The sequence below is a fragment of the Emydura macquarii genome, unplaced genomic scaffold, assembly GCF_026122565.2.
Source record: "Emydura macquarii macquarii isolate MOO-44397 ecotype Brisbane River unplaced genomic scaffold, CSIRO-AGI_Emac_v2 contig_554, whole genome shotgun sequence".
Classification (NCBI taxonomy): domain Eukaryota; kingdom Metazoa; phylum Chordata; order Testudines; family Chelidae; genus Emydura; species Emydura macquarii.
Window position 1 is genome coordinate 5,730,331 of NW_027130691.1, and position 24,599 is coordinate 5,754,929.

General features: G+C 38.9%; 1 protein-coding gene across 10 annotated transcripts in view; it reads left to right on the forward strand.

The window, feature by feature from the left end:
• CLIP1 (CAP-Gly domain containing linker protein 1) overlaps window positions 1–24,599 on the forward strand; it is a 98,677-nt gene that overhangs the window by 63,283 nt on the left and 10,795 nt on the right. For 8 of the 10 annotated variants that reach the window (XR_010918219.1, XM_067539563.1, XM_067539568.1 and 5 more), the window contains 10 exons: window positions 463–520; window positions 993–1,076; window positions 2,716–2,872; window positions 3,541–3,706; window positions 3,806–4,021; window positions 5,131–7,395; window positions 8,791–8,928; window positions 11,436–11,542; window positions 15,054–15,174; window positions 21,752–21,804. Coding sequence is in view for 9 of the 10 variants with exons in the window: in XM_067539563.1 (XP_067395664.1) it covers window positions 463–520; window positions 993–1,076; window positions 2,716–2,872; window positions 3,541–3,706; window positions 3,806–4,021; window positions 5,131–7,395; window positions 8,791–8,928; window positions 11,436–11,542; window positions 15,054–15,174; window positions 21,752–21,804 (3,365 nt within the window). In the remaining variant the exon portion in view is untranslated. The remainder of the gene's footprint in view (window positions 1–462; window positions 521–992; window positions 1,077–2,715; window positions 2,873–3,540; window positions 3,707–3,805; window positions 4,022–5,130; window positions 7,396–8,790; window positions 8,929–11,435; window positions 11,543–15,053; window positions 15,175–21,751; window positions 21,805–24,599) is intronic. The other 2 variants (XM_067539569.1, XM_067539570.1) reach the window with 1 other exon arrangement.

Below are 24,599 nucleotides of genomic sequence, written 5' to 3' on the forward strand. Positions count from 1 at the left end.
CTTTCCATCTCTTCCTGCCATTGTGGCTGGAAAAGGCTGGTGTGAGATTGGCCACGAGGCTGCATGGGGCCATTCAAACAGCAAGTCCACTACAGCCTGTGAGCTAAAGTTCATAACTTTTAAATTGAGGTCCAGGCCTGCTAACTGTGGGAGACACAGGAACTATGGCTCGCACATGGCTGCTATATCACTATCCTAGTTTACAAAGAACTTTCCTATGACGTCTAGGGACCCCTTTTAAACTAACGCAGGGGATTTTTTTTACTTTTTCCTGTGTTGCCAAATTCAAAATAGACTAAATTACAAGTCAAAAACTTTTAATACATTTGTGATTAGGAGGGGTCTTGATCAAATCGGGAAATGAAAAAATAGTGACACTGCTTTCAATGAAGTTCATATTTGAATAATAATGTGTCATTATCATATGGTTAAAACTTGTCTTGGGTTTTCATTCCCTTCTAGAAAGGAAAGTTTGCTAGTGCTGCTGAAGAGGCGGAAAGTGTTCAAAAATCTATGCAAGGTATGTTTCCCTAGAGCAGGGGTTCTCAAACTGGGGGTCGTGACCCCTCAAGGGGTCATGAGGTTATTATGGGGGGATCACAAGCTGCCAGCCCCCCCGTGAATGCCAGTAAGGATGGGATGGCATGGGATGGCATGGGGGGGGTGTCGTCAAAGCCTGAAATATTTCCAAAGAGGGTCCCAGCAAAAAAAGTTTGAGAACCCCCACTCTAGAGTCTAAATGAATCCCTTCAAAAACCTGCTAGGGAAAAAATGGTGCAGAAAAAATTGTTTTATGAGCCTAAGGGTCACATTTGGTAATTAATTTAGCAGGATTGGTCTTGGCAACTAGGAATAAAACAGGAATATTTGTCGTCTCCTTGTTTGATCTGAGAGTAATATGCATATCTTGTAAATGGGGTTTGCTTAGAAAAGGTGAGCCACAATAAATGGGGAAGTAACTTTATCTTTTAAATATAATTTTATTTCCATAGAAACTATTAAAAAACTAAACCAAAAAGAAGAGCAATTTGCACTCATGTCCTTGGAACTGGATCAGTTAAAATCTAATTTGACAGGTAAGGAAATGACCAAACTGAATGGTTTGGAATGTGCCATCAGGTTTATGCTTTCATGCCGCCTCCTGCTCTTTTCATCATATGGTGATGACTAATATGCACATAGTGAAAGACGACATGTCTGCAAACTAGCTTTGGGAAGCTAGAAAGTCAGATTCCTATTTGAACCAAAACCAATGCCCTGCCCCGAGCCAAAATATAAACCACATCTTTAGTGTAAAAAAAAAAATATATATATATATTCTCTCTCTCTCTGTGTGCGTGTGTGCAAAGTGATCATGGCATCAGAGAAGTAATGGTAAAGTATTTCCTGGCTCAGCTTGCTTCCTGATTGGACCTTTGTTGCTTGAATCTATACCAGGGAACTGGTTAAAGCTTTTCTTTAGGAATTTATCTGTTTTAACAGCACAAACAAAAACACACTACAAAAATATGTTAATATTGAAACTGATCTGAGTTGATTATTAACGGAGATGCTCTAGGGTGAAGGCTGGAGAATGAGAATGATATGCTCAGGGTACTGCTGATGACAGTGAGTAGGGTATCTGTAGATATATGCCACAGTGAAAACCAGGATGTGACCATGCTGCGTATAGCTACATGCGTCACATGCAGTCTCAGGCAGCAGGATCCTACAATGCTAACATATCAGTGTAAACCGGGGAGGCACAGCTTGCTCGTGTAGAGAGCTGTGTAGGGTACATAGCCTATAGTTTCAGGCATGTGTTTATTTGCTTAAGGAGTGTCACATCGTCTGCACTGCTATGTATAGCCATGCTAGAGGGTGTACATACTGTATACATACTGTACACTCTGCCATAAGGAGTGTGCAGTGGAAAAATACCCTCTGTGTGCCTATAATAGACATGTAAAAAGCATTTGACAACTCATAAAAAGAGTATGAACCCTGTTTACACGTGAAGAATCTTTTTTGGTTTGGTTGTTAACTTTTTCCTAATGTTTGTGACCTTCAAGCTAGCACATCGCCTTTCCCTGTCACATAACCTCTAGTACCATTTCCCGTTAGACACATCCACCAAATCTCCTCTTCCTGCATTCTAAACTGACTGTCTGGTTAGAAAAGGAAGCCTACTAAGCCCCGCTTCCTAGTCTCCTCCATGGAGGTAGTCACTGGGCTTCATGTATGTGGAGCCATTTTCTGCAGTGACGTGATGTAGCTCTCAGTGCTCCTTGTGTTTACACTGCTCTGAAGACCAGTTGGTCTAATATTCTCCCCTTGATAGAGGCATGTAACTTCATTCAGTTAAGTGAGTATGCCCAAATGCACCTGCTGGATTTCTCTCCTGATGTGTAGAACCCAGCATCAACTATTAACAGCCTGACACATAAAGTTAAGTGAAGCATTTACTGAAAGTTGTATTCTTGATTAATTGTTTTTCCTGTGTCTCTCCATGTACAACATGGTATTTCTCTATTGAGAGTTTTGCACCTTTCCATTGCTCCACAGCCTATAGCTTTCAGTCCAAACCCAAACGTGACTTTTAATTTTGGAAGTTCAGTGTGCTGATGTCATCGCACCAGGCTAACACTGATGTTTACTGTCTCTTGTTAGCTTCTAAGTGTATTGTGCATGGCCTGTGGATTAAATTTATTAGAATATTAACTTTTTTATGTTCAGTTATGGAGAAAAAAATGAAAGAGAGGGAAGAAAAAGAACAGCAGTTGACTGAAGCTAAAGCCAAACTCGAGAATGATATAGCAGAAATAATGAAGTCCTCGGGAGATAATTCTTCTCAGCTTACAAAGATGAATGATGAGCTGCGGTTAAAAGAAAGGTATCCCATTGCTATCAGAGCATTCCTGCCATTTGTTCCTATATTTTGTCCTTTTGTAAGCAGCTGTGAAAGCTCATCCTGAAACAAATCTGTTTCACATTGATGTGACAACAGAACTTGTGCCATCAGATTCATTCTGTCATAAATACTCTGTGCATGTTGGATCAAAGAGATGCTTGGTTTAAAAATTATTTAAAAATTTCTCATTTGTGTAACTAATCTTGCACTATTGAAACTAAATGAATATACTTTTTCATGGTTTGCTTATCATTGCATTTAGTTTAGCTTAGACACAGAAAGTAAACTATTAAATTTCTGGTTCTCATGCACTAGTACAATGCATGCAGCCCAAATGCTGCAAGGGAATGTGTATTTTTGTTTTAAACATAAATGTAATGCAAAAAATTGTTTTTGTAAAACCCTGAACTTTAGGGCCAAATTTACCCTGACACCGTTGCTTTTGTGTGCCTTGATCTTGTTGTTTGTCCATTTAATTTGATAGTAGAACATTCTACACAATTTATAGTGATTAAACAAACCTTTTTTTAAACTTTTGTTCTGCACTAAAGATTTAATAGAAGCGTGCTGTAACTTAGAGAGAGTTATGTGTCTGTATGTTAGTTTCATTATCGGCAAAAAGTCATTTTGCTATATTTTAATTTTTTTAGGAAGCTAGAAGAACTACAAATTCAGCTTACAAAATCAAATGAAAAGGCAGCTCAACTACAGGAAAATGTGGAACAGACAACATGTAAAGCTGAACAGAGCCAGCAGGAAACATTTAAGAATCATCAGGCTGAACTGAAGAAAATGCAAGATAAATTACTAGATCTGGTAAGAAGAACTGTAGAAAACTCTAACTGGTTGTGTTGGAAAGGTAGTAAAAAAACCCAAGATTTCTGATTGCATTCAAATTGTTCTAAAATCTGGCAGGAAAAGCAAATTGAGAAAAGCCAAAATCAGTATAAGGACCTGCAGATGATGCATGAAAAAACCAGTTCTGAGATGATTGCTGAGCACAATGCAGCCATGAAAGGGCTTAAACAAAATCTGCTGGATACAGAAGAGATGCTGAAAAGTGCACAAGAGAAAAACAGTGACTTGGAAAAACAGACTGAGGAGCTGAAAAAACAAGCAGAACTTGCCAAAGTACGTATGTTTCTTAAGCAAGTAATTGCTCTATTATCTCTTTTCTCACAATGACTCATTTAGCCTAACTCATCTGTATTAACGTGGATTTTTGTGTCCACCCAGTGAAAACTTATCCAGACTAGATGAGCATGTGCCATTGACTATTAACTAATCTTTTTATCCATATTTCAGTTTAATATAAAGTATGGTCCTTAGTGATTAATTTTATATATCCTCATAGATTTCTGGTCCAGTAGAGTCAGTTGGAATTAAATCTTATTTCTCTTTAATAAGGGATTTTTAAGCATCTGGATTTTAAAAAATTAAATATACTTAGAAATATTTTCTTTATAGGCACCTTACGTTACTGAAATTTTGTTTTGTAAAACAATTCCATGTTGTGTGTAACTATTTTGCCCTTAGCTTGTTTTAAATAACTTTCACTGATTTCTCTGTTTCCTGGACATTGTTGCTTGCTTTCATCTCATTCATTGTTTATTTGCCTTAAGCTTTGTGTTATGTTCTGCTTTAGCAGACTATTCAGTGTATAAATTGACACACGAAAGTTAAATTATCAAACATATTTCTGATGTATTATTTGAATAAATTAACCTTTTTTGTTATAAGGTATCATGGATAGATAACCTATATAGTATAAATGCTAAAGTAATAGAAGTCATCATCTAGTATAGCTCCCTGGATTAATTGTAATGCAACTCATCCAGGTATTGACTAAATCTTGTTGGTCATTCTTGTCTTCTACAATAGCTTTTTAAAATGACTACTTGCTTAATCTATGTATCTGGTACATTTAAATCACTTTGGAGGGAAAAGGAACTGCCTTAACAAAAAGCCAAACTCCAGTGTGGATGAACACACAAACTAGGGCATCTTTTAACATAACTATCATTAATTAGTTCCACTAGGTTGTCTCACTAGCTATTCACTTTTCTGTAATAAAAATGGATTGACGTTTTTCAGCAGTTGAGATTACACAGGGACTTGTGTGTCAGTATATACGCTTTTTTATTTAAACTATAATAGCTCTGTTTGTCCTTAATCCACATTTCTCATTTGTCTGTTTGACTTCATTTTTGTTTCCCTTCTCCCCAACTTTATTTCTTTAGTCTTTAACTTCTGTGTTAGCATCAGCCAAAAAAGAGATGAGGGATTTGATATCAGAGAAGGAGACTCTGGCACAGGAGGGAAATGCTTTAAAGTTAGAGAAAGGTTCACTATTATCAAAACTATTAGAGTTGGAATCCAAGCTTATGTTGTTGCAACAAGACCAGGAAAAGCTTTGGACAATAAATAAAGAACTTGATTCAGAAAATAAAAAGATCTTAAAGGAAAAGCAAGAAGCTGAGACTAAAAGTCAGCAGGAAAGCACAGAAAAGGCAGCATTAATTTCTGAGAAAGGAAAGTTACTTATTGAAATAGGGACGACACAGAAAGATCTTCTGAAAATAAGTAGGGAAAATGATGCTCTACGTTCTTCAGAGTCAGCCCTGCTCCAACGGCTGGAAGAACTTCAGACCAGCAAAGATGCCTTAGTTATGGAATCTCAGAAGCACGTTAAGGAAAGAGAAAAACAGGAGGATAATCAGAAAAAGCTTTCTGAGGAGAACACTGCTCTTCTTAAAGACAAGGATGATGTCATCCAGAAGCTAAAAAGCTCTTATGAGGACTTGGCCAGAGATCAAAAGGAGCTCCTGCAAGAATTATCTACTCTGGCTGCAGAGAGAAATTCAGTCGTGGATAAAAAATTGGCTCTTGAAAGCACATATGCAGCCTTAAAAAATGAAAGGGATAATCTGTTGCAAAGAAGCCAGAACCTACAATCCGAAAAGGAAGCACTCGTTCAAAGTCAAGAAGAGCTGCATGTGAGCTTAGAAACTGCTCTAAATGAGGAAAAGGCACTAAATGTGAAAACTGAAGGACTGCAAGCAGAGCTAGATGCTGTGAATAAAGATCTGAAGAAGGCTACCAACGACAATGTAGAGTTGCAGGCCTCCCATGCTAGTCTCTCTAAACTGCTTGAGGAGATTAAAGCCAGTAGGGAGACAACAGACTCCGAATGTATCCAGTTACTACAAGAGAAGGAAGCTCTCGCTTCGTCTAAGCGGAGGCTTTTGGCCGAAAGGGAGGAACTCGTAAATGAAAATAAGGCAATTGCTGAAAAGCTTGCCAAGACCTCCGAGGATGCCACCCTTGCTGAGATAGCTTTAAATGAGAAAATCAGCCAGCTGAGCAGAGAGAAGGAATTGGCTTCTCAGAAGTCAGTGAAACTTAAAAAGCAGAATGATGCCCTTTTCAAAGAAAAGGACATGTTAGAAACCAAGTGTGCAGAGCTGCTCACTGAAAAACAGTCTTCTGCAAATGCAATGTGTGACTTGAAAAGAAAACATGAGCTGGACATCTCAGCTAAGAGAGCACTGGTTCAAGAGAAGGCCAAACTCCAGAGTGCCACTGAAAGTCTCAAGAAAGAACTGGACAAGAAAACCCAAGAAAATCAAGAACTAGTAGCCTATAACTGTGAACTTTCAAAGTGTCTGAAAGAGGCTCAGAGTGCCAAAACCCTGTTAGGAAATGAACTTGCTGCTGTTTCGCAAGCCAAGCAAGTCCTGATGGTTTCCTTCAAAACCTGTTCCTCCAATAAAGAAATGCTGGTCAAAGAGAGGATTGAATTGAAAGAAGAATGTCAGAAATTAAATGAACAGGTCAAAATTATGCAGGAGAATTTAACAATAGAAAGGGAAGCTAGAAAGCTGGAAAATGATTCATTTTTATTGGAACAAGCAGAACTTCAGAACACCATCAGCTTTTTAGAAAGGGAGACAGAGCAGCTAACAGTTAAAAATAAAGAATTGCTGTCTGAGAAACAACTGCTGGTTCAGGAGAAAGAAAGATCTGAATCCAAAGTAGAGGAAATCATTAAAGAAAAGGAGGTGCTCAGCACAGAGACAGATCAACTTGCCTCCAATATTGAAAAACTAAAGAATGATTTTGCTTCATTGACTAAATCAAAGGCAGAACTCCAGGACTTGCATGCCTGTCTCTCCAAGATCCTAGAAGATCTTCGGCACAGCCATGAGGTGACCGAATCAGAGAGAACGAAGCTGCTCCAAGAAAATGAGAGCCTGCTTGCAGAACAGAAGAATCTGATCATGATAAAGGAAGAAATACTGAAAGAGAAGGAGAAGTTCTCTGAGGACTATTACAAACTGCATGAGGAAGTAATGCTTTTAGCACAAACTAACAGTGACCTTTCAGCCAACCTACTGATGTTGCAGAAGAAAAATCAGATGTTACTCATGGAGAAGGACAAACTTGCTTTGAAACTAAAAGACACTGAGGCTCTTCAGACACATACAGTAACGCAAAAATCTGAGGTATTGAAACACATTGTTAAACCAGTCAAGTACAGTTACTAACACCGAACACTAACTTCAATGGTTTTGATGTCTGCACTTTAATTGCACAACCAGCACTTCATCTTAATGTAGACAGACTGGAATTATCTTCCCTCTTGGTATATTATCCCGTTTGTCTCAAGTTGTCTGTAACAATGAGTGTGAAAGATCTTTTAACACCCATAATATAAAACAATTCTATGTCTAATCATAAGGAACTGTGCTCTCACTGAATGTAGCAAGAAAACAATTGTGAAACTGTGAATAAAAAGGAAAGGTGTTTTTCCCACCACTTCTTCCCCTCCCCCCTCCTCCCCCCCAAAAAATAAAATAAAAATAAATCCTATAGGAGAAATTATACATTAATAGAATAAGTATTTTACAGCTAACAACTAATGGTAAATGAGTACAAATGAACATGATTTTAGACTTGGGGCTCACAGTACCTTTTTATTAAAAAAAAAAAAAAAAAAAATGGAACAAAAAGAGTATTAATTTAAAATTACATGAGATAGAAAACAAAATCTTACTCCAATAAATGTAATTGGACAAAAGGAATTGCAAGACAATCTCCTAGCTGGCTTTTTTTTTTTTTTTTTTTTTTAGAACTTTCAAAGTCTGCTGTAACAATTAAATTGGCATCTCTGTTCTTTTTATTCACAGTAGCGTTTATATTCACCACCAACAAAGCAGTAATAGAACTTTGAGTCAGACCCTTGCTTGGCTTGTAAACTGTAAAACCTCTTAAAGTATAAATTTTGTGGGGCTTTTTTGTCTCCAATATTTTACTCCAATCTAAAGCTTTGTTTATGCTCTCCAAAGATTTAATTTCACATGGGCAAATCATAATTAACAATGTTAAAGTAACATATGTAACGTTAACTCGATAGCTGTATCTTTTTTGTTCTTCTATTTTAACTTTTAGGATCTTCTCACAGCAAATTCAAAACTTCATTACTCTATAATTCCACATCTTTCTAAAAGATCAGTCTGTTGGTAGTGAATATCTATTGAACTACTACGATTGTAAGATGTTTGGGGCATTTAAGAGAAATCACGGTGGATATAATTAAGGCTATTCAGGGATTCAATAAAAAAAAAAATCAATTCCAATGATGACACAAGCATGGGATTGTAATTCATTTCTGCATGGAATTAGAATTTTTTATATTTATTTTATTCTTTATGCAGCTTCAGAATGCAGATAAATTTCCAGTTTTAGTTATGAAAATGAAGATATTTAACATACTTGAATTAATATGGAAAAGAGCTGGCAACTAACTGAATTCTGCATAAAGTATACAGAATATGGTATAATGGCTGGTCTACTGCATTGGAGTGTTCCCCCCAGTAATAATTCTTTCTTGTATCTAGGCTGCTAAAATGGCAGAAGATGCTTTGCAGGTAGTGGAGCAGGTGACCAAAGAGAAAGATGCTCTTCATAAAGAAAAGATCGATACACTGGCCTCCTTGGAGGACTCCAGAAAGACAAATCAGAAGCTGCAAAATGAAGTAATCACTTTTAAATGTTTATATATGAAAAGAGTCACAAAGTTCGTCAGAGACTTACTGGTATTTCTTGAAATGTCCCTATATTGTAATTCATGTGAAATCTACATCCAAATAGTCAAAAGCACCACAATTTATCAGTGAATATGTGCTTTTTGAGCTACCTACATTTTCCATACAATTCTAGTCATATGTTGAATTGTACATATGTTCACTTTCTTCTGCTAGTCTGATCTTTGCAAGTGAGAGGCTGTTTGAACCCCATTTTTCTGTATATAACATATGACCTAAAAAGAAAAAACTGTAAGGGTAGGTTTCGTTTTTACTCTACAGTTCAGAAGTGTGGGTTTTTTCTTTTTTTTTTAAGTGACTAAATCAATACAAGCACAGCACGGGGCAAAAAAGAAGGGATAGGAAAGATGGGGGAGTGGGGAAAAGGAGAAGAATGGGCTGAATAACCTTTGTCACTGCCCCACCACAGAACTCATCATGGCATGGACTACTAGATAAGGTTATACATAGAGAAGCTGTGGGTCCTAATACACCCTTGTGGATTACATGCTTTTACAGCTCTAACTATGGTGTGTCAAGCTATAATTATAAATACTCTATTACATATATGCTCATGGACCCTAGCTTTCCAAGATGCTGGAGAAGCATTTATCTTATACATGATGAGAGATGCAGCATGGTACAGTAGACAAGACACAGATACAGAAGATCTAGGTTCTAAGCCTGGCTTCATCAGTGATTCACTGTGTGGCCTTGGGCAAGTTGCTTATAGTAACTCCTCTGTGTCTGTTTCCTCATCTTAAATATGTGGATAGTTCTTACACTCCAATAAAAAGCACTACAGAAGCGCTAAGTAAGAGTAGCATTAATAATCCACAAAAGTTCTCCTCTCCAAAGCTAGTCTACAAAAATTTTGTTAGCGTCTGTGCGTGGTTATTAAAAAATCCTCTCTATGACCTGCAATTTTACTGCAGCATCTTCATTTCTCCTGTTCTGCTTTATGTATTATTATTTATCATTTACTGTTTATTACGGCCGTGCATAGAGGCCCCTGTCAAGATTTAGGCCCTTTTGTGCTAGGTGCTGTACAAACACACAGGAAGCTGCAATCCCTGCCCTGAAGAGCTTGTAAGCTAAGAAATACCACAGTACCATCAATGATGATGTTGGGTCAAGGAATGCCCCCTCCCCCTGTTTTTCCCCCTTTGTAATACTGAATCTTTTTTTGGTAGTGGTGTCTTCACTAGCACTCTGATCCAATGGTTCCCAAACTTTTCTCTGCTGTGGCACACCTTGATACCTTTAATTATTTTGAGGCACACCACCATATAGTCTCCAAATGAACTCATAAATATTCATGAGCCAATTCAGAACTCTTCAAGTAGGTTTTCAAAAAATTCCATGGCACACCTGTTCAGGCCTGACAGCACCCCCATGTGCCACAGCACATGCTTGGGAAACACTACTCTAATCTTTCTTCCTCATAAGTTGCCCCCAGGCTGCAGAGATCCAAGCATAAACTGACCATTTGAAACAAAAAGATGTGGGGAAACATACTTGAGCGCATTGAGCATTTTGGGTACGGGCTCTGCGGATGATTCTCTAGAATTTTCTGATGTCATTAAGATAATGTTCATTTTTAATAGGTAATGCTTGGCTAAACTAATGCCATAGGCTTCTATCGAAACTTAATTCTCAATGATTTCGAGGCAGTGTTAATTGCTTGAGAGAGATGACATTATTAATGCCAGCAGTTGAATTTCTGGGTTGTTTAAAATAAAAATCCACTGTCCAGTAAATACCATCGAAGTAGCTGGAGATTATCTGTTACATAATATAATGCATTACTGAGTGCTTGTGAACAGAAGAGGTTTACAATCTGATAAGTGCTTGCATGATAGATGCAAGCACAGTAAATATTAGAAGACACTCTATAATTTGTACCAAAACAACAAGATCTCTCAAAAGAATGGATTTCCCATTATTGCAAACACAATATTCAGCCTGCTATTTCTCGCTGATTAAGGTACAGTAAAGCTTAACCATGTGATTAATTATGCATGTTTTTTCCTAATATCAGAAAAAGGCCTTTTTAGCAAATAGCACTCAATCATAACAAATCATACTAAATGAATTTTGCTAAAAGTGTTGAGTTGTAGATAAAGTACTTACAAATATAGGTGTTCTGTGTGAAATCTGGTGGATAGATTTCTAAAGTTCTTCTATTTATTTTATTGTCAGTTAATCTTAAATTAACCTTTGACTTTGCTATGTGGCTGGAATTGCACTGAACACAGGTTTGTTACACTTCTGTTTATCTGTACTGAGAAATATTTGATTGTCTCAGTAAGTGAAGAGTTAAATCAGTCTTTTTGAAGTGCAACAGTTCAAAACTTCAGACCTCTATTTTCACCAATATTTGACTGTTTACAAACATTTCATTTGAAAAGTATATGATTCCATGAATTTTAACAAGATTTCTGCCCCCTCCCCTTAAGCTGGACAAACTTAAACAAAACAACCTGAAAAACGAAGAGGAACTTAACAAATCAAAAGAGCTTCTAAATCTGGAGAACAAGAAAATGGAAGAATTTAGAAAAGAAGTGTAAGTATTTAAATGTTTGTTGTGCCTTTGAACTCTTCCTTATTTATTCTATGTGGCTATATAGCAATTTTTTCATAAATGAGTCTTTTTACCAGGTCATCTACAGTATCCTCATTTATAAAACAGAGGTAGTGTGTTATAATTCACTACTAACTTAGCTTCTGAAATATATAAAACATGAAAACAGAGCACCAATGTGGCTCCCTGAAGGTTATTGAATTATTTGTGGAGATGTTTTAAATTATAGTGTGTTAATTGAAATGATTGGTTTGAAGCTGTATACAGTACTGCCACATGGGGGCACCAATTTATTTAAAAAGCATCAATCCAAACAAATCTTGCAATATGTTTAAAACATGTTTGTGGTTAAAGTTAGTGGTTCAAGTGATTTTGTATGTATGAAATCTTGTCTGATTTTGATCAATGGCTTATTTATCAAATTTGCACGCACTGCTAGGCAAACCATGGTTTTTCTAACTTGTATCAGAGCAAACTCACCATGGTATGTGTAAATCAAGTTATAGTCTGTCTGCTGTCTCCACTCAGGTCCTGTCTAGCATAGGAAAATACATGGTGTTTTAAAATGTGTCAGCTAACGTTGTTAAACACCACTTAGCATCTAGTATAGACAGAGCTCAATGTGATAGCTGATCATGGTCCACTCCTAGTCTTCACAGCCTCAGCATAGATTCTGAAACTGGAATGTAGCTGGCAATGGGTGAAGCAGATTGTGTTGCAGGTTTGGCTCACATTTATCTTGACTCTACAGTGATGATATAATTCTTTGTTTTGTTAATAAACTAAACCAATAGGACGCAAAGAAAATGTGAGGAGTAGATATATATGTAGTAACATTGTCCCAGGGCAGTACTCAATGAAACATACAGTCTCTCTGGGCTAAAGCCCTCTGGCCACAATTTGATTAATGCATGAATAAAACTATTAGCACTTAACGGGCATCCAGCAGCCTACAACTGTGTCCCTCCCAGAACAAAGGCCCAGCATGGCTACTGGCCCCTTAGCGTCCCAAGGTTTAGAGACTTGGCACATAAAACCTCAGGTCTCCAATCCCACCCTGTCTGTGTGGAGAGAATCTGGTGACCTGTTTGGGAGATTCAGAACCTGGAACTTGGACTGAAGGGTGAAGGTGGTTGCTTGAGATTTTCAAAACGGTGCAGGGGATTTTGCTCCACACCTGACCAGTGCTCTGAGATCAAGGCAGTCCAGGCAAGGAGAGGCAGGGCTTCTTGCAGAACACATGCATTAATGCTGTGTTCCAGAACCTGCACAGCGGTATTGATTTTTCTATCCTTTTAAAAACTGAAATGGCTGTCAGAGAAAGGCCCCTTCTGGTGTGACAAGATTTCATTCCATGAGTAATTCCCACCTGCTTCAGTGCTTGTAGAAAATGCCAAGGCAAAGTAATTATTTCCAGACTAGTTGCTCTAATCCTAGAACACCAGGAAGTTATCAGATCTCATTTTTTATTAAAAATTATTCTTCTGTAACTTGTCAAGAAAAAATTATTTGTGGAAATTGCTGTTTAGGCTTCAGAGTAGGGGACTTCTAATTAAAGGACACTGATTTCCCCTCACTTGGTCCTTTTGTGATTCTGTTTTAAGGCAGTTGCCGATTGCTGAACATGGTCTATAATTACCTGTGATTTTGGACTTCATGTTTAGGGGGAAGCTAATCTAATTTGACTGATTATTAAATTAACTTAAATCAATATTCCTATTATAATACTCTGACACATAAACAAAGTAATTAACGTTGGTAAAGGAAGGAGTTCAACTGGCAGCTGCGGCTTTCCTTGAAATCCTCAGCAGTCTGTTTTGCCAGAATGACTTTGGGATGCCCAGTAGATGCTGGTAAACTCTTGCAATTGTGGAGGGGAATCATGCAGGAGAGCCCTTTTAATAGCTAGCTGTGGCTCTGTAGATAGAAAAATCTTTCAGTGGACGTGGTAACTGTTTTTGCAAGAGTGCTTAACATATAAAACTGGGCACCAGAGAAGCAGTGATATTGATCGCTTTTACTTATCCAATTAATAAACAGGTTGTCAAACGCTCTTTTGGACATCAATTAAAATTCTTTTTCAGTGGATTTCTGCAGTTTCACAAAAGTTCACCCCACTATTTGTGTGGCTTTAACATCAGGAATCTGACTTCCTCACACACTAATGCCAAAATCAAAAGTCAAAGCACTATTATGTACTGCAGCACAGCAAACAAGTGAGACTAAAATTAGATGTGTTGCTGCATCAACAGATTCATACCAAGATGATTTAATTCAGTGGTGTGATCCAGTTTAACTAGGCCTTATTAACCTAGAATAAAAGACTGCATAAAAATTGTTTACACTAGAGCCTGATCTTTAATAACTTATGTAGCTACAGCAAAGGATCTAAGGAAAAGGACTGGAAAATCTTTGCTTTGTTTAATACACACAACATCTGATTACTTTTAATGTTGCTTGATAAAATGTCCATCATAAATGTGAAATACTTTTGTTTAAACTGTAATTTAGTGAGTTAGATGATAATGCTTCGTTTTGTGAAGCCTATTACATAATTGTATCCCTCTGGGGCACATCAGCCCTGGGTCATCATCATAATATATTTTAGTATTCTAGTCAGTGTTCGACAGTGAAATGACTATTGAGTCTCCCTTTGGGAAAGTAAAATACAAATGGTAAAAGAACTGCCTAGATGAAATAAAATGCAACTTTTTTTGGAAAGACCCTGCCAACTTCTGTAGGAACCTGCTAAATGGCATATTCACAGAATATGTAACAGGCTTTTGTTTGTTTTTTTAAAATATACATCCGTTAAAAATAATTTTAAAAAATACAGTCTTATCAACAGCAACATGGATTAACAAAACTTCTTAACCCTAATTTGTTTTCACTGTTGGTGTTTATTTTGTGCATTCCATTGCTAGCACAATGAAAATAGACTAGTCATCTTTATATTTTGGCTCACCTGACCTCACATTCTTCGGTGTTTGGGTTGCAAGCCATTCCAGGGAATATTTAAATCTGAACAAATGGGGTTTCCTTGATAATTTTAATTTAATAAACATTTCTCTTTGTCTTAGCTTTGGTTAAAAACTCTGTGGGTGTGTTTGTCCCTATACACGGGCGTGGTAGGCTAGAACTACCTGACTGTCTCTTCAAACTGTATCATAAATTAGCATATTTGTAAATCTGTGGATTTTTAAACTATTGGAGCCATGTAGCAATGGTAATATGACTCTTAATAGACTTTCCTTTTCAGGGGTATCGGAGCATTTAAAGGCAAAGGAAGTAATTGTGTATTGTGCTCCCACTGCTCTCTCTTCAGGGTAAAGCTATCAGTCTGCATCTGAGGTATAGATTGTCACCTTTATCATAGCTCCTATTAGACACGTGACCTAGATTTATTTTTCCAAGCTGTGAAGCTGATTCTCTCCCACAGTCTTTTCTTGCCTGTCTTGTTCCTATGGTAACCATGCACTCCCTGTCCTTGCAGAGAAGCGCTGAGGCTGGCGGCTGCTCAGAAGTCCCAGCAGCTCACCACCCTGCAAGAGGAGAACATTAAACTTGCTGAGGAGCTGGGCAGGAGCAGGGACGAAGTAACAACTCATCAGAAGGTAGGGTGGCTAACCACTTACTGTTCTGTGCTTAGTGGAGGCTGCAATTGGATTGTTTAAAATAATCCATACTATTTCCACTGATGCTTGTGTGACCCTGTAATGCATGGATGATTTAGGGATAGTTCATTTCAGAAGTGGTTTAAATACATTTGCAAACCAACTTCATTAGTCGGTTAGAATCATAGACTGGTGTAGGGTTGTATGACCCATAGAGAACCTTTATAAGAGAGATGTCCATTTGAAGGCTTCATGTAAGTGTCACATAATGAAATAGGCTTTCGCCAACTCTTTATCCAAAGGTCATCATTTCTAGTAGGAGTATTTTTATTTTCCAAACAACTCAATTTGCATATCCTTTCTCCACTATGTTAAGAGAAACTGTAGTTATTTTTAAAAACCCCTCTATACAGAGAAAAAATTTTAAGGTGGTTTGGAGAATACCATTCAAAACCCCTATACTGAACTCTATAAAAACGCTGGTGGAAATGTGCATTTGTGTGTGCTTTAACTTCCACATTGCATGGGATTGATGGCTATTAGAGGGCTGGAATTGATATAAGGTTTTCTGGTGGCAGTGTAAAGTCAGTAAAGCACTTCTGCCTTGTACATGTCACTAGAACCTTAAAATACATTTATTGTGGATGGAGCTTATTACATTGGTACTTGCAAAAAAAGACCAGATTTAGAACTTAAATTTTAAGTGGCTTAATTGAAATTCTAGATCTTCACATAACCAGAATTATTCTGTTGGAACCTCTTCCTGAAGCATACCCATTTTAAATTACTTCTTTTTAAAGTTTGCATTTGAGAACTCTGACAATAGAGTATCTAATTCTAGAACATAACATGCTCAGAGCAGAATGTGAGCCACCCGTCTGCATTGCTTACGGCATGTGCCTTTGGGCAAGCACTTCATGTGTTCTGTGTTTCCAAGCTTCACTGGAAGTCTCCCTTCCAGCCCTGCTGCAGAACCTCAGACTCCACCAAGATTTGAGAGGGCAGACTTTCCCCAAAGCACCTGTTAGAGCTGAAGCCTGAGTAATTTCTAAGTCCTCCTGGATGCTGTGAAAGGAGTAATGCATGGAGTATTTCATCCTATAAAGTGCTTCAAAAGATGATTGAAGAGTGTCCCTGGAACACAGGCTCTGACCCTCCATCTGAGTAGTGGTGTGATGATAGGATGCTTTCTTCTTAAACAACCAATGGAAGCCTTTTTTCCCTTTCAAATTAGGTGAGAGCCTTTGGGCAGTGCTTAATTTGAAATGAAGGAGGTGCTGGGGCTCAAGCAATTTTTTTTACTTTCATAACCGATGCAGCAAGCCCTATGAACTGCCAAACCTAGAGATGCTGGGGCTCAGCCTTGGCAAGCCCTGGCACAAATTAAGCACGGTCTTTGAAGGCAGCCAGCTCCTTTCTTCAGACTTAACCACAACTGGAAAAGGTTTTCTCGGCAGCAGGGCCGTCCGTTGGGTCAAACCTTGCTCTGGGTGTGCAGTCCAATAACCAGGCTTTGGGGAGGTCCGAGGGAGAAGGCTGCAGTAGCCCACAAAGCTCCTGGACTGCCCTCCCAAGGGGATAATGCCTGTCTGGATTCACCTGCCTTGGCTCTGCTCAGCCTGCCCCACTACCAATTCTCCTGCAAACACACATGTTCTTTGACAGCCAGGAGCCCCTGTGGAGCTGTGCTCGTTGTTGCACAGAGGGATTGACCTCCTGTCAGGCTTCTCTAATCCTGCTGTCTGCACAGTGGAAATGGACCAGTTCCATTGTGTCCAGGGCTCAATGCCCACCAGTGAAGGGCAGGATTTGCCCCCACAATTCCAGTACCAAGAAGTCTTCCAAGGGCTTGGAGGAGAAACAGCCTAGATCAGTGTTTCTTAACCTGGGGGTTTAGAGGGGTCGCAAGTGCAGAGCTGGTATTGGGGGTGGCAAGAAAGGCAATTGCCTGGAGCCACAGGGGCACCATGAAACTAAGTTACATGCCTCAGCCCCGTGGGGGTGGGACTCAGGCTTCAGGGGTACAGTAGTTTGGAAAGGTTAAGAACCACTGGCCTAGATGCTTACTGTTGCCGTTCATATATCACTTGAAATTCTCCTTGGTGTGAGGAAAGAACCTTAGAAATAATCTGAGCCCTTGAAACACTGAAATGCTGACTGCTGGATTGCTATATCTGCTGGTCAGACCACATTGCTGCAAGCCATGTAATTCACAGTGCCTATTAGAGTACCAGGAGAAATGACTTCAAGGGTAATCATTTTGTAGAAGAAAGAAGCAAATGTGAACTGGTGCCATGGAAAATGCTGATTGTAGCACCATACAACTCTTTCATGCAGCGCCTCTCAGCTCAGCATTGCTTAGCTCAAGGTTGTGTAATGTGCAGGACCCCTGCTTAGAAAAACTTTTATCTGTTGCTTGCTTCGGATGGAGCCTAGCTACTTAGAATGAAGCCTAATAGTCTAGGGGTTCATAAACTAATAACAAGCCTCCAAAATCCTTCCCTTAAAAATAGTCCGTTCCACACCACTCCTGAGCACCTCTCAGATGTCTAATGCTGAAATCCAAGAAAACCTGTGTTCTCCTCACAGCTGATTCTCCAAATGAAATAGCTGTGAAGTCAACTTGCCTTCTGCAAGGATTCTAGCTCTGAAATCCTGCCCTGTGCTAACACAATCCCACCACCTTCTCCCTCTTACTCTCACTTGTGTAAATGTACCATTACTGTGACACTGCTGCTAGCATATAGGCCTAGTTTCAGCATTCCTTAGTGCAGGTCTCTGCCTTTCTCTGCCAATGGAGGTAATAGTGAAACTGCTTCAGAGCCCGTGCAAGGGGCTAGCTGCTGCTCAATGTGGAGTGCAGAATGTGGTTAACTGAATGAGCAAGTCAGGATAAAACCTCCTATCCTTTCAATCCTCAAGGGGCCCAAGCAGAAGGTGTAGGAAAGCCCTCCGAGTGAGTAACATTTTAAGGTGAACCCATAGAGAATTCACTTTAGAGTACAAAATAAAATTCCATCTTAACTAGGAGGTTAACTAACAGGTTTCATGTAGAGTTGGCCATAGACCCAGTCTGCCTCTTTGTACAGTGGATATTATTAGAAAAATAAGAAAAGACCCAAAATGTAGCAATATTTTGCTCTTTGATTTTTGTGCCTTTTTAAAATACAGTAAGACAGATATCAAACATATGTTGCAAGTATTTTGAGCAGTCACTATGGTAACCATATAAATTCTAGCAAGCGTGTTAGTCGACTGGGTTAGTGAATCTATGGACGCATATCACATTTTGCAAAATTCATGAATATAGTTTCATGAATGATTTATCCTGACATCTAAAGGTTAAAGTGGCTTATGCGGCACACTCTGAGGGGGTTTCATCTATATTGATCCATAAATAATTAGCTGTTTGTAATTAGTTAAAGGATTCCCAGTCAGATACACACTGAGCTTGGGGAGCTTTTCTGTCTTGCAATGTTTTTATGTTGCTGCTCTCGGGCTTCAGACCAACACATGAGTTTTAACTTCAATGGAGAGCTTATGGAAAGACCAGTTAGCTCAACTTATCCACTCATCTCTGTAAGTATGGTGTTGTCTTATTGAGACCGACTGGAGCAGATTATTGGAAGGTGAATGATTTCTGAGTGGAAGAAAGGGCATCTGTCGTGACCCTGGTTTCAGATACCTGCTGCCACCACCAAGCTTCTCACTTGGAAATTTTACCTCAGGACACCCCTCCCTCTGCTTCCTTGCTACAAGGACATTGTCCCCAGAAGCAGGGGTCGCTGACAGGCAGCATAGATGCTCCTCAAAGGCCACTGCAGAAATCCCCAATCACAACAGCTCCACTCCAGACTGAATTAACAGACTTGTAATTCATTATTTATCCTGTTGGAAGACAGGATACTAGGATAGATGGACCATTGATCTAAGCCAGCATGGCCATTCTTATGTTCAATTAAAATCTATGAACTAACTGTATTCTGAACAGCTAGATGTGTCCTCTATCCTTTTCAAGCCCCAGAAAGGCTTATTTCATACTTCAGTTTATGCTTCCTGTTTGTGAGCCAGGGACTCCAGTGTTCTCCCAGCATGGTTTCACCTTCTTGGCATTCAGGACCTCTGTCAGCCCTGATTGACAGGATAGACCCTTCTTGCCAACTTCAGCAAGCCTGCACAACACCCTCTCCAGCTGGTCAGTCTCCAGGCTCTCTCCCAGCAGTCCTCCTCCAATTGCTAACTTTCAAACAAATATTCTGGGGTGATGCTGACCAATGAATCCCTCACAGAATCCTTAGGATTCAAACCCCTCTCTCTCTTCCTCCCACACATTTTACCTTTCACACACTTCAGACCTAAAATAATATAAACCTAAAACACACCCTAACATTCTCCACAGTAATCTTTGTCTCCCTTTCAACCACCAAGCTGCTCCTTAGTCTATACAGAAGACTGCCTGGCTCACTACACCCAGCCAGGTAACGAGAAGGGAGGCCTAAGTTCCCTTCTTGACTTGAAACCCACAACTTCATTTATGTTTTCTTTTCTGTTTCCATCCCATCGTAAAAGCCTTGGGATTTGCAAAGCTAAATAGGAGCAAGGGAAACTTCTGCACCCATGGAACAGTCCAAAAGGCAGCTGAGCTCACAGCCAGGTGGTGGTGTGGCTTGGGGAAAAGATGCACGTTTGGGGGCATTGTGAACATGGCTCAGGGTAAGGTGGCTTGCAGGGATTTTCAAAGTCTGAAGGGAGTAGAGAGCATCAGAGAAGCTAAGCACTGAAAAATTAGGCTATCCCAGGGGGAACCTAAGCAATTGGATGCTGGACTGTGTTGCTTGTTGGTGCCAGGTTAATGCTGCACTGGCAGCCTACTGATGGAGGAAAGTGGGTCAATTACTTCAAGAAAATACAGCGCACGGGTTGTGATCCACAAGTGACTTACCTGAATATGAGGGAAGGATACAAAAGAGGGCAGGGGATTTTAAATACATATCTCTACAAAGAAAAGTGGCTGGCTGGGTGAATGATGGACTTAGAGAGAGCTGAGATTCTAGCCATAGGAGGACAACTGGAGGAAGTTATTCTATGTGATATGCTCAAACACTCATGTATTCAGTCCCCTAGCTGTGAGAGCCCTGGTTAAATATGTAGTTTTTTAAGGACACAATTTCTTTCAGGACTTTCAAATTAAACTCTTTTCCCTTCAGAATTTCACCACTTCCTCTCTTTGTCACCAGCTTATATAAAAGCACAGAATTCAAAGAGGTAACATAGCCTGCCTGTGTGTGGGAGGCAGACAACAAATCCTTAGAAGCAAGGCTGTGCTTTGTTCTGTTAGTGAAATTGCTATTTTTGACTTCCAACATGCTCACAGGAATATGATGGCATATAATCCAAAGCTCCCTGCTATTGAGGTCATTTAGCAGGATCTTGCACAGCTGCTGGCTCTCCCATATGATCAGTCTCCTATAAAGGAGATTTTATCATCTTTTGAGCCTTTAGATAATTCAGGGAGCCTTCGTTCTCTCTCTTGGTTCTACTGTTATTCAAATGAGTACATAAGCAAAGTCGTGTAAAGTTGTACCCCAGTAATAAGAGAACAATGCGTCGTAAAACAGGAAGCTTTACAGTATCAGAAGATGGACAATGAAAATGAATATCCATGTAACCTGTACTTATCCTCAGACCTGAAGACGACAGACAGACCTCCACTCCTTCTATAATTTACTTTGTTCTGGAAGCTCCTTTATCACTCTTCTCTATCTGGGCTGAACCTGAACATCTTTGCTGTGTTTCGGCTATTTGAGTAGCTCAATAGACACCAGTTCCTTCTGTTCCACTGGATTTTAAACATGAAGTTGAAGGTGTGCATGCTGCTTACCCTATGGACAGACATTACGAACTAGGAAAAATCTAGCTAGAGCCTGAATTCAAGATATGGGTGAGGTTGTTACCAGTGTAAGCAATCTCTTTGGGCAACCTCATGTGCCACTGGCATTCCCAGGAGTAATTTAATTTGATAGTATTCCACATCTGGTCTGCACTACACAATGAATAATTGTGGTTTGGTATAAAACAAGGGTCCACTGAAATGATGAAGAATTTCATTAGACTGAAAGTGACTTAATTGCTAACTTTCTAATAAGGTCTCATTTAATCCATGGTACCTTCTCTGTTGATCATTGCTTTCACACCCTGTTCAAATGAACAGCTTTTCCTGTTTGGATGATGGCTTGCCAGTTTACATCACCTATCATGGAGTTAGGTGATGAATTGTATAAATGTGCCTGAACTCTTGCAAACTAGTTGAACCTATTTGCACTCACTGACTTAGGCCACTGAAACCTGTGGAGACAGTTTTCTGTGCAGGGTGTCCCAGTTATGCCTGCAAGTGCTAGCTAACATCCCTGTTCATTAAACAATCTGTGATTATGTTGCCCCTGGAAAAAACTAATTACTTTGCCAAAAATGTTCCATGCTTCAGTAGCCTGTGCAAATGTGGGGAAACTCGGATATGTTAAATTGAACAAACCATTTGATTCTTGGTGTATTCACTCTATGATCTCTCTTGTTTTAGCTGGAAGAGGAGAGATCTGTACTCAATAACCAGTTGCTAGAGATGAAAAAGAGGTAAGCTTTCCCAGGGGTGGGTGTGTGTGTGTTCAGATATACAGTCCTATAGAAATTATGACAAAATGTAATATAAAGCTAGTAGTAGAGAAAAACATAATTCTTTCTTCCTATCCTACAGTAGTGAAATGTACTGGGACTGTTGCACATTTTGGCGTTGAAATAACTTTGCATATGGAATGCTAAAAATACATGTAAACACTATTTTTACTATTTTCAACACTAAAAATTTGGTGAAAATGTAATTGGCTTACTATTAGGACACATTCAGCAGCACTTAACCTAGTATTTACCAGCTTCTATTATTCAATTAGCTGTCTTCTATGTTTTGTTGATGCTAAATTCTCCTAATTTCAGTAACCAAATAATGTAGTGATACTTTTAGTCTACACTGGAGTATTAGATCACTTATACACCTGGCAAGTGAACACAGAGGCACCCCTTACCTTCAACACTGTTTTTACACACTATGAGATTGTTCTGGGTTACTGGGACTCCCCCATTGGAAACCATATCATCCGGTGAATGGTTCCAAAGTACAAAATGTACTCTGGTCCCACTTAATGTAGTGTTTGTAAAGGAAAATCGGAAAGCTCACTTGGACAGGTACCATCATATGAGCTGTGTGTAGGAAAAAAACGTAGATTTTGCTTGAGGAAATTGTATGATGCCTGGGGAAGGATCCTGCTCTTCACAGAACTGATTCTGGCTAACAGAGGGACAATTAAGCTGAACTCTATCAAATAAAACAGCAAAATTATATTTTTTTTGTAATTTTAGTAGCAGGTATAAGATGGAATCTTAATATTCATGCAAAGGCTCTTAGTTATCTTTTTAATATGTTGACCCCATTTTTAATCCCTAACAACTTGATTTCCTTTGGGTGTGCCATACTCTGTTACACTTTGCACTTTTCCAAAGGAAATTATATATTCCACAAGTAAAAGCTATAGATCTGATAGTTATAATAATGCACAGATGCAAGATCATAGCGTTAAGCTGACACTCAGACCTTAACTCATTCTGTTACTAGGATCACCCAGTATCTAGATACATACTCTAGTTTAAGTATAGTTTTTTTAAAAGGGTGGGGATGAGAAGAGAGAAGCTCAAAATATAGGTGGGGACAGATCCTCAGGTAGTGTAAATTATCATAGCTCAACTGAAGTCAATCAAACTGTGACAGTTTAACCCAGCTGAGGATCTGCTCCAGAATGTCTGATACAGAAGAAATGAGAAGGTGCAGGGTGTGTTGGCTTATTTTGAGTTCTTTAAGGTCTATCACTTAAGTACAAATTAAAATATAGATGATGTAAAAGCCTGTTTACAATTTTAAAAAACAATCTAGCTTCAATAGGAATCTGAGGAGGAGAGAGGTAATGGGGCCTCAATCTCTGACATCTCCTTTTGTTCCATAAATAAATGTAAGTTTTAAAACACAGGATCTTCACATAGGTTAAAAAAAAATTATTTAGTATTGCACAGCTCTGCATATTTTGGGTAATGATGATTGTAAATTTAGGAGAGGGGAAAATCAATCTAGACAGTAACCTTATAGGTTCCATATCAGGCTGGAACATACTTCTGATTGTATAGAAGCCCCTGAAAAGAGTTGATAGCGGAAAGGTGAACAGAGCCTGAATGAAAGCAGTATTTCTCCAATTTAAGAATTGGGCCCTTACAAGTCAGTTTTGAAGCAGTGTTATGAATGAATGTGGAGACTCCTAAAACCAACAGGACAAAATACTAGAAAATATACTGTAAGAAACAATTCAGACATTGGCAACTTGGGGAGACTAGGAAAAGCTTGGGGTTGTTATTCAGCTTATATTCTCTGATTTCAGGATTAGGAAAGTAGTAGTCTTTTACTCCTAATAGCTGATATAAAAGTTTGTGAGAAAACTATTACGCATTTAAAAAGTCAACTGAGGGTATGTCTACGCCACAGCAGCACAGCTGTGACACTGCCGCTATGCCATTGTAGCGTAGACACTTGCTGTGGTGACGTACGGGGTTTTTCCATCAGTGTAGTAAATCCATCCCCTCGAGAGCTAGTAGCTAGGCTGACAGAATCATTCTTCCATCGACCTAGCTGCATCTACAATGGGGGGTGAGGTCAAACTATGTCGCATAGGGTGTGAAAGCTTTCACAGCCTTGAGTGATGTAGCTAAGTTTCAGATGTAGACCAGGCGGAGAGAACTTCTTAAAATACACACAACCATTTTGAGTGATGCTTCATTGGCATCAGCCAGGAACCATCAAACGTAACTATTTGAAGCTACAGTTAGGTTTAGGATCCTTTTGCAAAGCTGCACAAGCAAGGATATCATTAGGTCCAATATAATAAAATATAAATGGTTCTCCTCAGATCCACATTGAACTATGCTTTTTTACATTGGTGGATACTCTCTGTATGACAGCTGGCAGAAATGAACACTGACACTTGTACAATCGGTAGGGCTAATTTTAACGTTAGTGTCTGCATTGCCAGATGTATCCACCCTTACATACTTTCAGTCACTTGTCCTAAAATGTCTACATTCAACACCAGTGTGTTAATAGCATATTTGGCAAACATAAATTAGGCTGTGACATGAAGACCAAAATAAGCACTAGAACAAGTCAGCCTGATTCAAACATAGAGCAAGCCACTTGATGCTAAAATATGCTGAAACATGACATTAATTTTATGTTAGAAATGATGTTAGGCTAACAAAGCCTAATTAAATAAAAAATGTCTCTTTCTTCATCCATTAAAAAAAACCACTAAAAATGATGTTGGCTGATGATTTCC